Consider the following 12,606-nt stretch of genomic DNA (forward strand, 5'->3'; position numbering starts at 1 on the left):
GCAGTACAGGCCCTTCGGCCCTCGATGTTGCACTGATGTGAGAAACCAATCTGAAGCCCATCTAACCTACACTATTCCATTCTCATCCAAATGCCTATCCAATGACCATTTAAATGCCCTTAATGTTGGCGAGTCTACTACTGTTGCAAGCACTGTATTCCACCCCCCTATTATTCTCTGAGTAAAGAAACTACCTCTGACATCTGTCCTATATCTATCACCCCTTAATTTAAAGCTATATACCCAATCTAGCCATGACCATCCGAGGAAGAAGGCTCTCACTGTCCACCCTAACTAACCCTCTGATTGTCTTATATGTTTCAAATAAGTCACCTCTCAACCTTCTTGTCTGTAATGAAAACAGCCTCAAGTCCCTCAGCCTTCCCTCGCAAGACCTTCCCTCCATATCAGGTAAATCTCCTCTGAACCCTTTCCAAAGCTTCCACATCCTTCCGATAATGCAGTGACCAGAACTGTACGCAATTCTCCAAGTGCGGCAGCACCAGAGTTTTATACAGCTGCATAATCTCATGGTTCCAAAACACAATCCCTCTACCAATAAAAGCCAACACACCATATGTCTTCTTAACCAACCTAACTTTCAAGGATCTATGTACCTGGACACTGAGATCTCTCTGTTCATGTACACTACCAAGAATCTTACCATTACCCCAGTACTCTGTATTCCTATTACTCTTTCCAAAGTGAATCACCTAACACTTTTCAGCAATAAACTCCATTTGCCACTTCTCAGCCCAGCTCTGCAGCTTCTCTACTTCCCTCTGTAACCTACAACATCCTTCATTACTATCCACAACTCTACCAACCTTAGTGTCATCTGCAAATTTACTGACCCATCCTTCTATGCCCTCATTCAGGTCATTTATAAAAATGACAAACTGCGGTGGACCCAAAACAGATCCTTGCGGTACACCACTAGTAACTGAACTCCAGGATGAATATTTCCCATCAATCACCACCCTTCGTCTTCCTTCAGCTAGCCGATATCTGATCCAAACCACTAAATCACCCTCAATCCCATACCTCCATATTTTGTACAATAGCCTACCATGGGGAACATTAACAAACACTTTACTGAAATCCACAAACACCACATCAACTGCTTTACCCTCATCCACCTGTTTGGTCACCTTCTCACAGAACTCACTAAGGTTTGTGAGGCACAACCTACTCTTCACAAAACTGTGTTGACTATCCCTAATCAGCTTATTCTAGATGTTATAAATCCTATCTCTTATAATCCTTTCCAACACTTTACCCACAACCAATAATTACCAGAGTTGCCTCTACTCCTCTTCTTGAACAAGGGGACAACATTTGCTATCCTCCAGTCTTCTGGCGTGACCCCTGTAGATAATAACAACATAGAGATCAAAGCCAAAGGCTCAGCAATCTCCTCCCTAGCTTCCCAGAGAATCCTAGGATAATTCCCATCTGGCCCAGGGGACTTAGCTGTTTTACACTTTCCATAATTGCCAACACCTCCTCCTTGTGAACCTCAATCCCATCTAATCTAGTAGCCTGTATCACAATATTCTCCTCGACAACATCACCTTTTCCAGTGTGAATACTGACAAAAAGTATTCATTTAGCGCTTCCCCTATCTCCTCTGACTCCATGCACAACTTTGCATTACTATTCTTGATTGGCCCTAATCTTACTGTAGTCATTCATTTATTCCTGATATACCCACAGAAAACCTGAGGGATCCTATCCGCCAACGACTTCCCATGTCTCCTCCTGGCTCTTCTTAGCTCTCTCTTTATATCTTTCCTGGCTAACCTGTAACTCTCAAGCGCCCTAACTGAGCCCTCATATCTGATCCTAACACAAGCCTTCTTCGTCTTGACAAGAGATTCAAGTTCCTTAGTAAACCACAGCTCCCCTCTCAACAACTTTCTCTCTGCCTGACAGGGACATACCTATCAAGGACACGCAGCAGTTGTTTCTTGAAAAAACTCCACATTTCAATTGTGCCCATTCCCTGCACATCTTCTGCATTCTAAATCTTGCCTAATCGAGTCATAATTGCCTTTCCCCCAGCTACAAATCTTGCCCTGTGGTATATATCTATCCCTTACCATCACTAAACATAACCAAATTGTGGTCACTATCACCAAAATGCTCACCTACCTCCAAATCTAACACCTGGCAGGGTTCATTACCCAGTACCAAATCTAATGTGGCCTCACCCCTTGTTGGCCTGTCTATATACTGTGTCAGGAAACCCTCTTGCATGCTTTGGACAAAAACTGACCCATCTAAAGTACTTGAACTATAGTATTCCCAGTCAATATTTGGAAAGTTACAGCCCCCATAACAACTACCCTCCCAGTCTCGCTCCTATCGAGAATCATCTTTGTTGTCATTTCCTCTACACCTCTGGAACTATTCGGATGCCTATAGAAAATTCCCAACAGGGTGACCTCTCCTTTCCTGTTTCTAACCTCATCCCAAACTACCTCAGTAGATAAGTCCTCAAACGTCCTTTCTGCCACCGTAACACTGTCCTTGACTAACAATGCCACCCACCTTCCCGCGCCCCTGCCCTTTTACCATTTTCTCTGTGCTTACTGAAACATCTAAATCACAGAACCTTCAATAAACATTCCTGTCCCTGCTCTATCCATGTCTCTGAAATGGCCATAACATCGAAATCCTGGGTACCAACCCATGCTGCAAGTTCACCCACCTTATTCTAGATGCTTCTGGTATTGAAGGAGACACACTTCAAATCAACTTCTTGCTTGCCGGTGCACTCTTGCGGCCCTGAAACCTTATTTCTGACTTTACTACTCTCAACCTCCTGTACACTGGAACTACAATTTTGGTTCCCATCCACCTGCTGGATTAGTTTAAACCCACCCCAATAGCCTTAGCAAATTTCCCTTCCAGGATATTGGTACCCCTCTGGTTCAGGTGAAGATCATCCTGTTTGTAGAGGTCCCACCTACCCCAGAAAGTGCCCCACTTATCCAGGAATCCAAAACCCTTCACCCTGCACCATCCCTTTATGTTCAACTCCTCTCTCTCCCTATTCCTCGCCTCGCTAGCACATGGCACGGGCAACCAGAGATAACAACTCTATTAAGATTAGATTACTTACAGTGTGGAAACAGGCTCTTCGGCCCAACAAGGTCCACACCGATCCGCCGAAGCGCAACCCACCCATTCCCCTACATTTACCCTTTTACCTAACACTATGGGCAATTTAGCATGGCCAATTCACCTGACCTGCACATCTTTGGACTGTGGGAGGAAACTGGAGCACCCAGAGGAAACCCACGCAGACACGGGGAGAATGTGCAAACTCCACACAGTCAGTCGCCTGAGTCGGGAATTCAACCCAGGTCTCTGGCGCTGTGAGGCAGCAGTGCTAACCACTGAGCCACCGTGCCGCCCAATTTGTCCTAGCTCTAAGCTTCCACCCTAGCTCCCTGAACATCTGCCTTAAATTCCCATCTCTTCCTACCTATGCCATTGGTGCCTATGTGGACCATGAATTGGGGGCTGGGTGGTGTGAGGCAGATGGAAGGGTGGAGGGTTTGGATGCTCCCCATTGTGTTTCACTGTTATTAAGAGGATACAGGGCAAATGTCAGCTTAGTGGTTTGGCCACAGATCAGCCACAATCTCACTGAATTATAAATAGCTTATTCTATTAGTTATTAGTCAATATGCAGTGAAAAGAAACATGGTCCACTGAGATAAAGTGTCAATATAGTAACAGTCTTCAATCATCCACCTCACCCTCTTGCTCCCTATTCTACTCCATCTGTACTCAATAACAGGTTTCCATGCACTGGAAGTATTGATTTAACTTTGTTTTGTCTGTCTCCCATTAAATTACCATCTGTCTCATACATCAACACACCCCTCGACGGTGACATTCCATTGTGGCAAATGGGATTTTATTACAAAACGATTGCCTGGAAGTATTGATTTCAACAACAGCAACCAGCCAGCTTTAACCTTCCTTTGTTTGGAGATGGTGATTGACTGGTTTCTAAAGGTCTTCAAGGTGACAGTGCCTGCAGCTTGAGGAATAGGCAGAGCTTTGTTCCATCAGAACATGGCGGTTCTGTATCTCTATTCCATCTACTCACCTATGTTCCATATTGCTTCACGACCTTAACAAAAAAAACCTTGGATGTTTCAATGGCATTCATAGGCTTTTGGGGAGGCAAGAGTAGGAGATATCCCTTAGCCTTTAAGTGACAAACTGCTGTCAAATCTAACTGACCTGGCCTGCATTTATGTTCAGAGAACCTAAACCAACACAGCCAATTATCCCAATCTTGCTCTTGTTGTCATGTTACAACAACTTAAGAGCCTTTAAGTGAAATCACAGAATCCCTAAAGTGTAGGAGCAGGCCATTTGGCCCATCAAGTCCACACCAAACCCTCCAAAGAGCATCCCACCCAGACCTACCCCATCCCTGTTACCTTGCATTTCCCATGGCTGTTCCACTTAAAATTGACACGATGGACAATTTAGCATGGCCTAACCTGCACCTCTCTGGACTGTGGGAAGTAACTGGAGCATCCAGAGGAAACCCATGCAAATGTGGGGAGAATGTGCAAACTTCATACAGACAGTCACCCGAGGCTGGAAAAATTGAACCCGGGTCCCTGGCGCTGTGCTAACCACTGAGCCACTGTGCTGCCCCTGAAGTATGCTTTCTACAGTGGTTAAATATAACGAATATAACGAATAAGTGAATAAAGTCTATTTATACGTACTCTCCTCTTTCAGCATTACATTCCTCTTTCTCTTCTTCTTCCCCCTTCTCTCCTGAAGATATTGACACTTGCTGTGTTTCTATTCTCATGTGGCAGTTCCTAATACATTGTTTAAATGGTCATACAATACAATATAAGATGGTATACAAGTATAGCTGGATAACACACAAGAAGCCTATATCTGCCTTCACCTGGGTTCCAAAAATGAACAGGGATCACTGAGTAATGGTCATCAGCAAGAATTGTGGCTGATTTCCCTTCTACTTCAAAATGGTACTGAGGCAATTTGCAGTCTTTTCCACTACTGATAACCAAATGAGATGAGTTATCTAATTACCTCCCAAGCTCCCAAAATGGTACTGCCTAAAAGGGCATTGCTGATGAGAGATTGGACAGACTGGGGTTGCTTTCCTTAGAGCAGAGGAGATTGAGAGGGGAAACAATTGAGATAGATAAAAGTAAGAGGGTCATAGACAAGGCTGACAGGAAGCAAACCCCCCCCACCCGCCCCCGGATTCAGGGATAGGTGATCATGGGGATAGGTTTAAGGTAAGGCTGAGAGGCGATGTGAGGGAAAGCTTTTTCACCCAGAGGGTGGCTGGAATCTGGAACTTACTGCCTGGTAGAAGCAGAAATCCTCATAACATTGAAGTAGTATTGCAATGTACACTGGTGATGACAAGGTCAAGTGCTGGAAAATGGGACTAGAATAATCCCATAGTCCCAAAATAGGACTAGAAATAGGCAGCATGGTGGTGCAGTGGTTAACACTGTTGCCTTACAGTGCCAGGGGCCTGGGCTCGATTCCCACCTCAGGCAATTGACTGCGTGGAGTTTGTACATTCTCCCCGTGTCTGCGTGCATTTCCTCTGGGTGCTCTAGTTTCCTCCCACAGTCCAAAGACCTGCAGGTCAGGTGAACTGATCTTGCTAAATTGCCCATAATGTTAGACACATTAGTCAGGGGTATATATAAGGTGGGGGAATGGGTATGGGTCTGGGCGGGTTACTCTCCAGAGACGGTGTGGACTCGTTGGGCTGAAGGGCCTGTTTCCATCCTGTAGGGAATCTAATCAATAGGTAGGTGATTGTTTTTGGCTGGCTCTTTCTGTGCTGTAGATCTCCATGATTCTTTGACAAGGGAATCATGTGCATTCGACTGTCAGGGCTTCAACCAAGCTGTCCTGAGTTGGAAATATATCACTATTCCTTCACCATGGCCACATCAAAATCCATAAACTCCCTTCTTAAGTGGAATGTGGGTGTGCCTATTGAACATGGATGACAGCAGTTTAAGAAGGCAGCACACTAACAACTTCTCAGGGCAACTAGGGATGAAGAATAAATGCTAGCCTTGTCACCAATGATGAAATACCATGAATAAGTAAAACCAAACTCAGCATCCTATTGGGTCAGCAAGGGAAGGACATTCTTAGAATCCAGGAAGAGGTCTTTCAGCCCATCAAGCCTGCACCAACCCTGTCCCCATAACCTTTCACTTCCCATGGCTAATCCATTTAGCCTACACATCCCAAGAAACTATGGGACAGTCCACCTAACCAGCAGATCTTTGGATTGAGGGAGGAAACCATAGCACCCAGAGGAGACCAACACAGATATGGGGAGAACTCCATACTGACAGTCACCCAAGGCTGGAATCGAACCCGGGTCCCTGGTACTGCGAGGCTGCAGTACTGACCACTGAGTCACTGTGCCATCCATTCTGCTTATGCATTGGTTCATTACGTGTGTTTTTCCAAATGGAGGCAAGCAAATTATCAACTGTTGGAGATTGGGGTCCCTTTAAAACTGAACATGTTCCAGTATTCGCTACGTGGCATGAAATGTTGTTTAACTGCTGTTACAAATGGGCAACTGCCTGTATTAAGGAACTGTGTTTCTGAAACTCCCATCATCTAACTTGCTCCCTTTGTTAAATCCACATTATATTTACAAAGGGAAAACAATCTGTTGGAGATCATAGCCAAGACTCCATGTCCATTATTCTAGAACCCCTGCAGTGTGAGGCAGCATCCTCACTTCACTTGGCAGGAGAATGTGTGCAATCAGATTGGGCATTTATTCTGTTGCTCAAACGTTGCCCACTGCCAATCCAGCAGGTAGCCATTCTTTCTTTGTGCTTGTTGTTGAAAGAATTTGTTTCTGAAAAATATGTTTGTAGAGAGGCCACATGCATTTGGAAGGAAGTCTCTCCGTGGGGCGGCACAGTGGCTCAGCGGTTAGCACTGCTGCCTCACAGCACCAGGGACCCAGCTTCAATTCCAGCAATAGGTGACGTCTGTGTGGAGTTTGCACATTCTCCTTGTGTCTGCATGGGTTTCCTCCGGGTGCTCTGGTTTCCTCCCACAGTCCAAAGATGTGCAGGTTAGGTGAATTGGCCATGCTAAATTGTCCATAGTGTTAGGTGCATTAGTCAGGGGTAAATGTGGGTGGGTTACTCTTCGGAGGTTAGGTGTGGACTTGTTGGGCCAAAGGGCCTGTTTCTGCACTGTAAGTAATCTAATCTAATAAGTTCGTCTCTGATTTAGTTGCAATTAACTCTTGTTCAGTTTCATTAGCTTCCATATACATCCCTTAATGTATTCCTAAAGTTTCTGCAGAAAGAATTTCTTCATATTTATTTGCCTTAACTCTTTTCATTTATTTTTAAGTTTTAGAACTGTGATGCTGTCCCTTTGAATTTTATTGCTTATGCTCTTCGTGCTCAAGGTCTTTTTTTGTCATAGTCAGTAGAGGTTGTCCAAAGAGACTGTGACTGTTCCAGACAAAGAAAAAACTGTTTTCAAGTGTTGATAAATGTTTTGATGAGCACTTGCAAAATCCCACCAACCAGGCCTGATCTTGAACACAACTGTACATTTTTATTTCGAAAGTAACACATTGTAAAATCGACTTTGAGTCTTTAAAGTGTAAAAGGGGTCATGCAAATTGATAGTCTGTCCACCACCTTTCCTGAGCTTGACTCCTGTTGACTTGAATAGAGATAAGACCTTGCAAGACAGAACATCAGTCAGAAGCATTCACTATTACCCACTGTGCACTGCTGCATGAATTGAAAACCATTCCTACAGTGCACCTCACTTTTGTACATTTTTACAGAATCCTATTAGCACAGAAGGAGACCATTTAGCCCATCTTGACTCTCAGAAAAAGACAGTCCCATTGCTTGTTCTCCTGCTTTTCCTCTACAATCTTCCAACTTCTTTTTCTTCTTAAGTGTATGAGATACATTATATTAGACACCCTACAGTGTGGAAACAGTCCACACTGACCCTTTGAAGAGCAACCCACCCAGACCCATTTCCCTACATTTACCTCTGACTAATGCACCTAACACTAGGGGCAATTTAGCATGGCCAATTCACCTGACCTGCACATCTTTGGACTGTAGGAGGAAACCCATGCAGACACGGGGAGAATGTGCAGACTTCACACAGACACCCTCCACACCCTTCCCCGAGAATGGAAGTGAACCCGGGACCCTGGTGCTGTGAGGCAACCGCTGAGTCACCGTGCCACCCCATAAAAGAAGGAGTATCTAATTCTCTTTTGAAAGTTACTATCTATTTCTACATTTTTCTCCTAAACAAGCTGTTCAGGGATGTTATTACACACCTCTGGAGCAGGTGGGATTTGTAGCTGGGCCTCCCAATTCACGGGAGGAATGTTACCACTGCACCATGAGCTGCGACCATCTGTTTCTACCAGCCGTTCAAACAGAGCATTCCAAATCGTAACACCTTGATACCAGAGAAAAAGGTTTTATCATCTGACTTCTAGATCTTTAGTCTATTGAGACAAAAAAAAAATTGCAGATGCTGGAATCCAGAATAGAAAAGCAGGAGGCTGGAAGAACACAGCAGGCCAGGCAGCATCAGGAGGTGGAGATGTCAACATTTCAGTTGTAACCCTTCTTCAGGACGGGGGGTGAGTGTGCAGATTACCCCCTTACTGCCCGACTCTTGTGCCTATTGTTGCAGCAATGCTACCTGAATAAAGTCACTGTTACTTTAGCACATGACCCTGCCAGTTCTTTTACACACGAGCCATCCTTCAGGACTGGGGGTGGGTGTGCAGATTACCCCCTTACTACTCGTCTCTTGCGCCTATTGTTGCAGCAATGCTACCTGAATAAAGTCACTGTTACTTTAGCACATGACCCTGCCAGTTCTTTTACACACGAGCCATCCTTTAAGAAAGCAAAGAAACTTGAAAATTAAATACATGAAAATTAAGGCACATTAGCTTCTTATACAAATGATCCAGGGTTTCCCAGAAGGAGCCAATAAAGTCAAGGAGGAAAAGGCAACACGTAGCTGGTTTTAAAATTTAGCAGATCGGAGATTTGTTGGTTCTCACAAAATGTTGGGGCACACCTTATTGAGATGACCTTTTGGGAAACGCTGGCAACAAAATAAAAATAAATAAGCATTTGATAAACTACCTTGTCCATGGGGTAATTCTTCTATACTGCTATTGACTCTGTGATAACCAAAGGAACTGAAAAGTGGCTGATGATTGAAAGGTGGAGGTGGAGGGGGTGGTGGCAGGGAATTAAAGTGGTGAGTGGAGTCACCATTGACTACTGTTGTGCCATAGGCCGTGAGCTGTATCTTGTGATATTGCTGAGAACTGTGGGGATAAATAACTGCGTCCCAAGCACCTAAAATGTTGAAACAAAGAAAAAGTAAAAAGAAAAGCAAAATGTAGAAAGCAACAATGAAAAAAAATCTCAAACTTAAAATGTTGTAAGCAAACAATAGTAATGCCTTTTAATTGTTACCATGTCCTAGAATATCAACATGTGTTAGTACAACAGGAATACTGATGATGGTTCCAAATAATGCATCATTTTGTATATTCCTGATTTATCCTTTTAGCCATGCATTGATAAGCATTAGGTTTCTGTGCATAACACAAAACAATATTCATCCTTTCACTTATTTAGTAGCATAGGGGCTATTCACAGACAGGAATCACTGTGCTATTTACAGCTTTTCCACTTAAATGGGAGGATAAGAACAGGAGGAGACCATTTAGCATGCCTTCCAATACACAATAAAATAAGAGCTGATTTGAATCTTGGCTTCATTGGTTCCAGAACCCATTATTTCCTTCACTAACAAAAAAAAAGTCAATTTCAGGTTTTGCAAGCTTCAACTGATCTGCCCACTTAGCCTCCCAATCCTTTAAAAATCAAGAAATACAGCTTGAGGCTATCAATTAGAATCAAAAACACATCTGTACTGCTTTGATGGACAGGCCGTCTGGTGTAGGATAGAAACATATGTGATGTATTACTATAGATTAATTTGTTGATGTTTCCCACAGGCTGCTATTCTATCAGAGGTATTTACAAATGTTTGGCTCATGTTTTAACATCTCCAAAAGCATTGACCGAGCAGGGGTTGCTGAGTTCATATTTTGATTGACAGTTTAAAGAGGTTGTTAAACCACAGAAGTCTGATTGTATAAACGGGTAAGAGTTTGTCTGCACTTGAACACTTGAAGGGATTTAAATCTTCAAGCGGGTTTTGTGAATGAGGTTTTTTTTCTCCCTATCGCCCTCAAAAGTATTGTAAGAAGTTTGCTTTTCCCATCTTCAAGGGTGAGATTCTGAAATCTGCAGAAAATGGAATCAGGGACAGGGGCTATGGGGGAGTAGAAATAGAGGTTCAGATGAGTCGCAAGAACAGAGCGCAGGGAGAAGGTGTGTCAGGGACGATGGGCTGGTGACTGAAAAAAATCTAACATAATTGTAACTACGTCCCAGGAAATTAGTCAACCACTCGAAGTAGCACACATCCATTCCCATCATTCCCTCTGATCCACTTGCAGACCTGTTTAAAAAGGTGATTTGGAATTTCTTTTTTTTTTCAAACTGACATCAGTAAAAATGCATACGAAAGCACTAGGTTGTTTGAAAACCATAGCAGGCTGACGAAGAGCGCATGAGAAAATACGACCTGCCGTTTTTTTTTAACTGGGTTGGCGTGTATATGACACAGGACTCTTCAGAGCCCTCTCAAACAGTCAAGCAAGTCACTCAGTCACACCGCAGAAGGAAGCTCACAATGACCCAGTCAGAAATATCCACACCCCAACAAACACTGACCCAGTTAGTGACATCCATACCCCAACAAACACTGTCCCACTTAGTGACATCCATATTCCAACAAACACTGTCAACACTGACCCACTTAGTGACATCCATGCCCCAACAAACACTGTCCCACTTAGTGACATCCATATTCCAACAAACACTGTCCCAGTTAGTGACATCCACACCCCAACAAACACTAACCCAGTTAGTAACATCCACACACCAACAAATACTGACTCAGTTAGTGACGTCCACATCCCAATACACACTGTCCCAGTTAGTGACATCCATACCCCAACAAACGCTGACCCAGTGAGTGACATCCACATCCAAACAAACACTGATCCAGTTAGTGACATCCACACCCCAACAAACGCTGACCCAGTGAGTGACATCCACATCCAAACAAACACTGACCCAGTTAGTGACATCCACACACCAACAAACAATGTCCCAGTTAATGACATCCAAACCCGATCAAACACTGACCCAGTTAGTGAAATCCATATCCCAACAAACTCTGACCCGGTTAGTGACATCCACACTACAACAAAAACTGACTCACTTAGCGACATCCACACCCCAATAAACGCTATCCCAGTTAGTGACATCCACACCCCACCCAAACACTGACTCAGTTAGTGACATCCACACCCCAACAAACACTTACCCAGTTAGTGACATCCACATCCCAATAAACACTGGCCCAGTTTGTGACATTCACACACCAACAAACACTGACCCACCCCAACAAACACTGACCCAGTACGTTACATCCACACCCCAACATACACTGACTCAGTTGGTGAAATCCACACCCCAACAAACACTGACCCAGTTAGTGACATCCACATCCCAATAAACACTGGCCCAGTTTGTGACATTCACACACCAACAAACACTGACCCAGTGAGGGATATCCACGCCCCAACAAATACTGACCCAGTAAGTGACATCCACACCAAAACAAACACTGACCCAGTGAGTGACATGCACACCCCAACATGAACTGGCCCACTTAGTGCCATCCACACCCCAACAAACACTGACCCAGTTAGTGACATCCACACCCCTACAAGGACTGTCCCAGATAATCGCATTCACATCCCAACAAGTACTGACCCAGTTAGTGACATCCACACTTCAATAAACTCTGTCCCAGTTAGTGACATCCACACCCCAACAAACACTGACCCAGTTAGTGACATCCACACCCCTACAAACACTGACCCACTTAGTGACATCCACATTCCAATAAACTCTGACCCAGTTAATGACATCCACACCACACCACTGACTCAGTTAGTGACATCCACACCCCAACAAACACTTATCCAGTTAGTGAAATCCACACCCCAACAAACACTGACCCAGTGCGTTACATCCACACCCCAACATACAGTGACTCAGTTAGTGACATCCATACCCCAACAAACACTGACCCAGTTCGTGACATCCACACCCTAACAAACACTGGCCCAGTTTGTGACATCCACACCCCAACAAACACTGACCCAGTTAGTGACATTCACACCCCAACAAATACTAACCCCGTAAGTGACATCCACACTCCAACAAACACTGACCCAGTTAGTGATATCCACACCAAAACAAACACTGACCCAGTGAGTGACATGCACACCCCAACTAACACTGACCCAGTTAGTGATATCCATACCCCCACAAGCACTGACCCAGTGAGTGACATGCACACCCCAAC

The 12,606-nt window shown here is 44.2% G+C and overlaps 1 protein-coding gene across 11 annotated transcripts in view; it reads right to left on the reverse strand.

Moving 5' to 3' along the window:
- The window catches only part of caskin1 (CASK interacting protein 1), a 651,040-nt gene that overhangs the window by 113,479 nt on the left and 524,955 nt on the right, over positions 1 to 12,606 (reverse strand). For 8 of the 11 annotated variants that reach the window (XM_043711217.1, XM_043711214.1, XM_043711215.1 and 5 more), the window contains exon 11: positions 9,228 to 9,446. The exons of the other annotated variants lie outside the window; for them this stretch is intronic. In XM_043711217.1, the coding sequence (XP_043567152.1) occupies positions 9,228 to 9,446 (219 nt within the window). The remainder of the gene's footprint in view (positions 1 to 9,227; positions 9,447 to 12,606) is intronic. 11 annotated transcript variants of the gene reach the window in all.

This window comes from Chiloscyllium plagiosum, chromosome 21 (assembly GCF_004010195.1).
Source record: "Chiloscyllium plagiosum isolate BGI_BamShark_2017 chromosome 21, ASM401019v2, whole genome shotgun sequence".
Taxonomy (NCBI): domain Eukaryota; kingdom Metazoa; phylum Chordata; class Chondrichthyes; order Orectolobiformes; family Hemiscylliidae; genus Chiloscyllium; species Chiloscyllium plagiosum.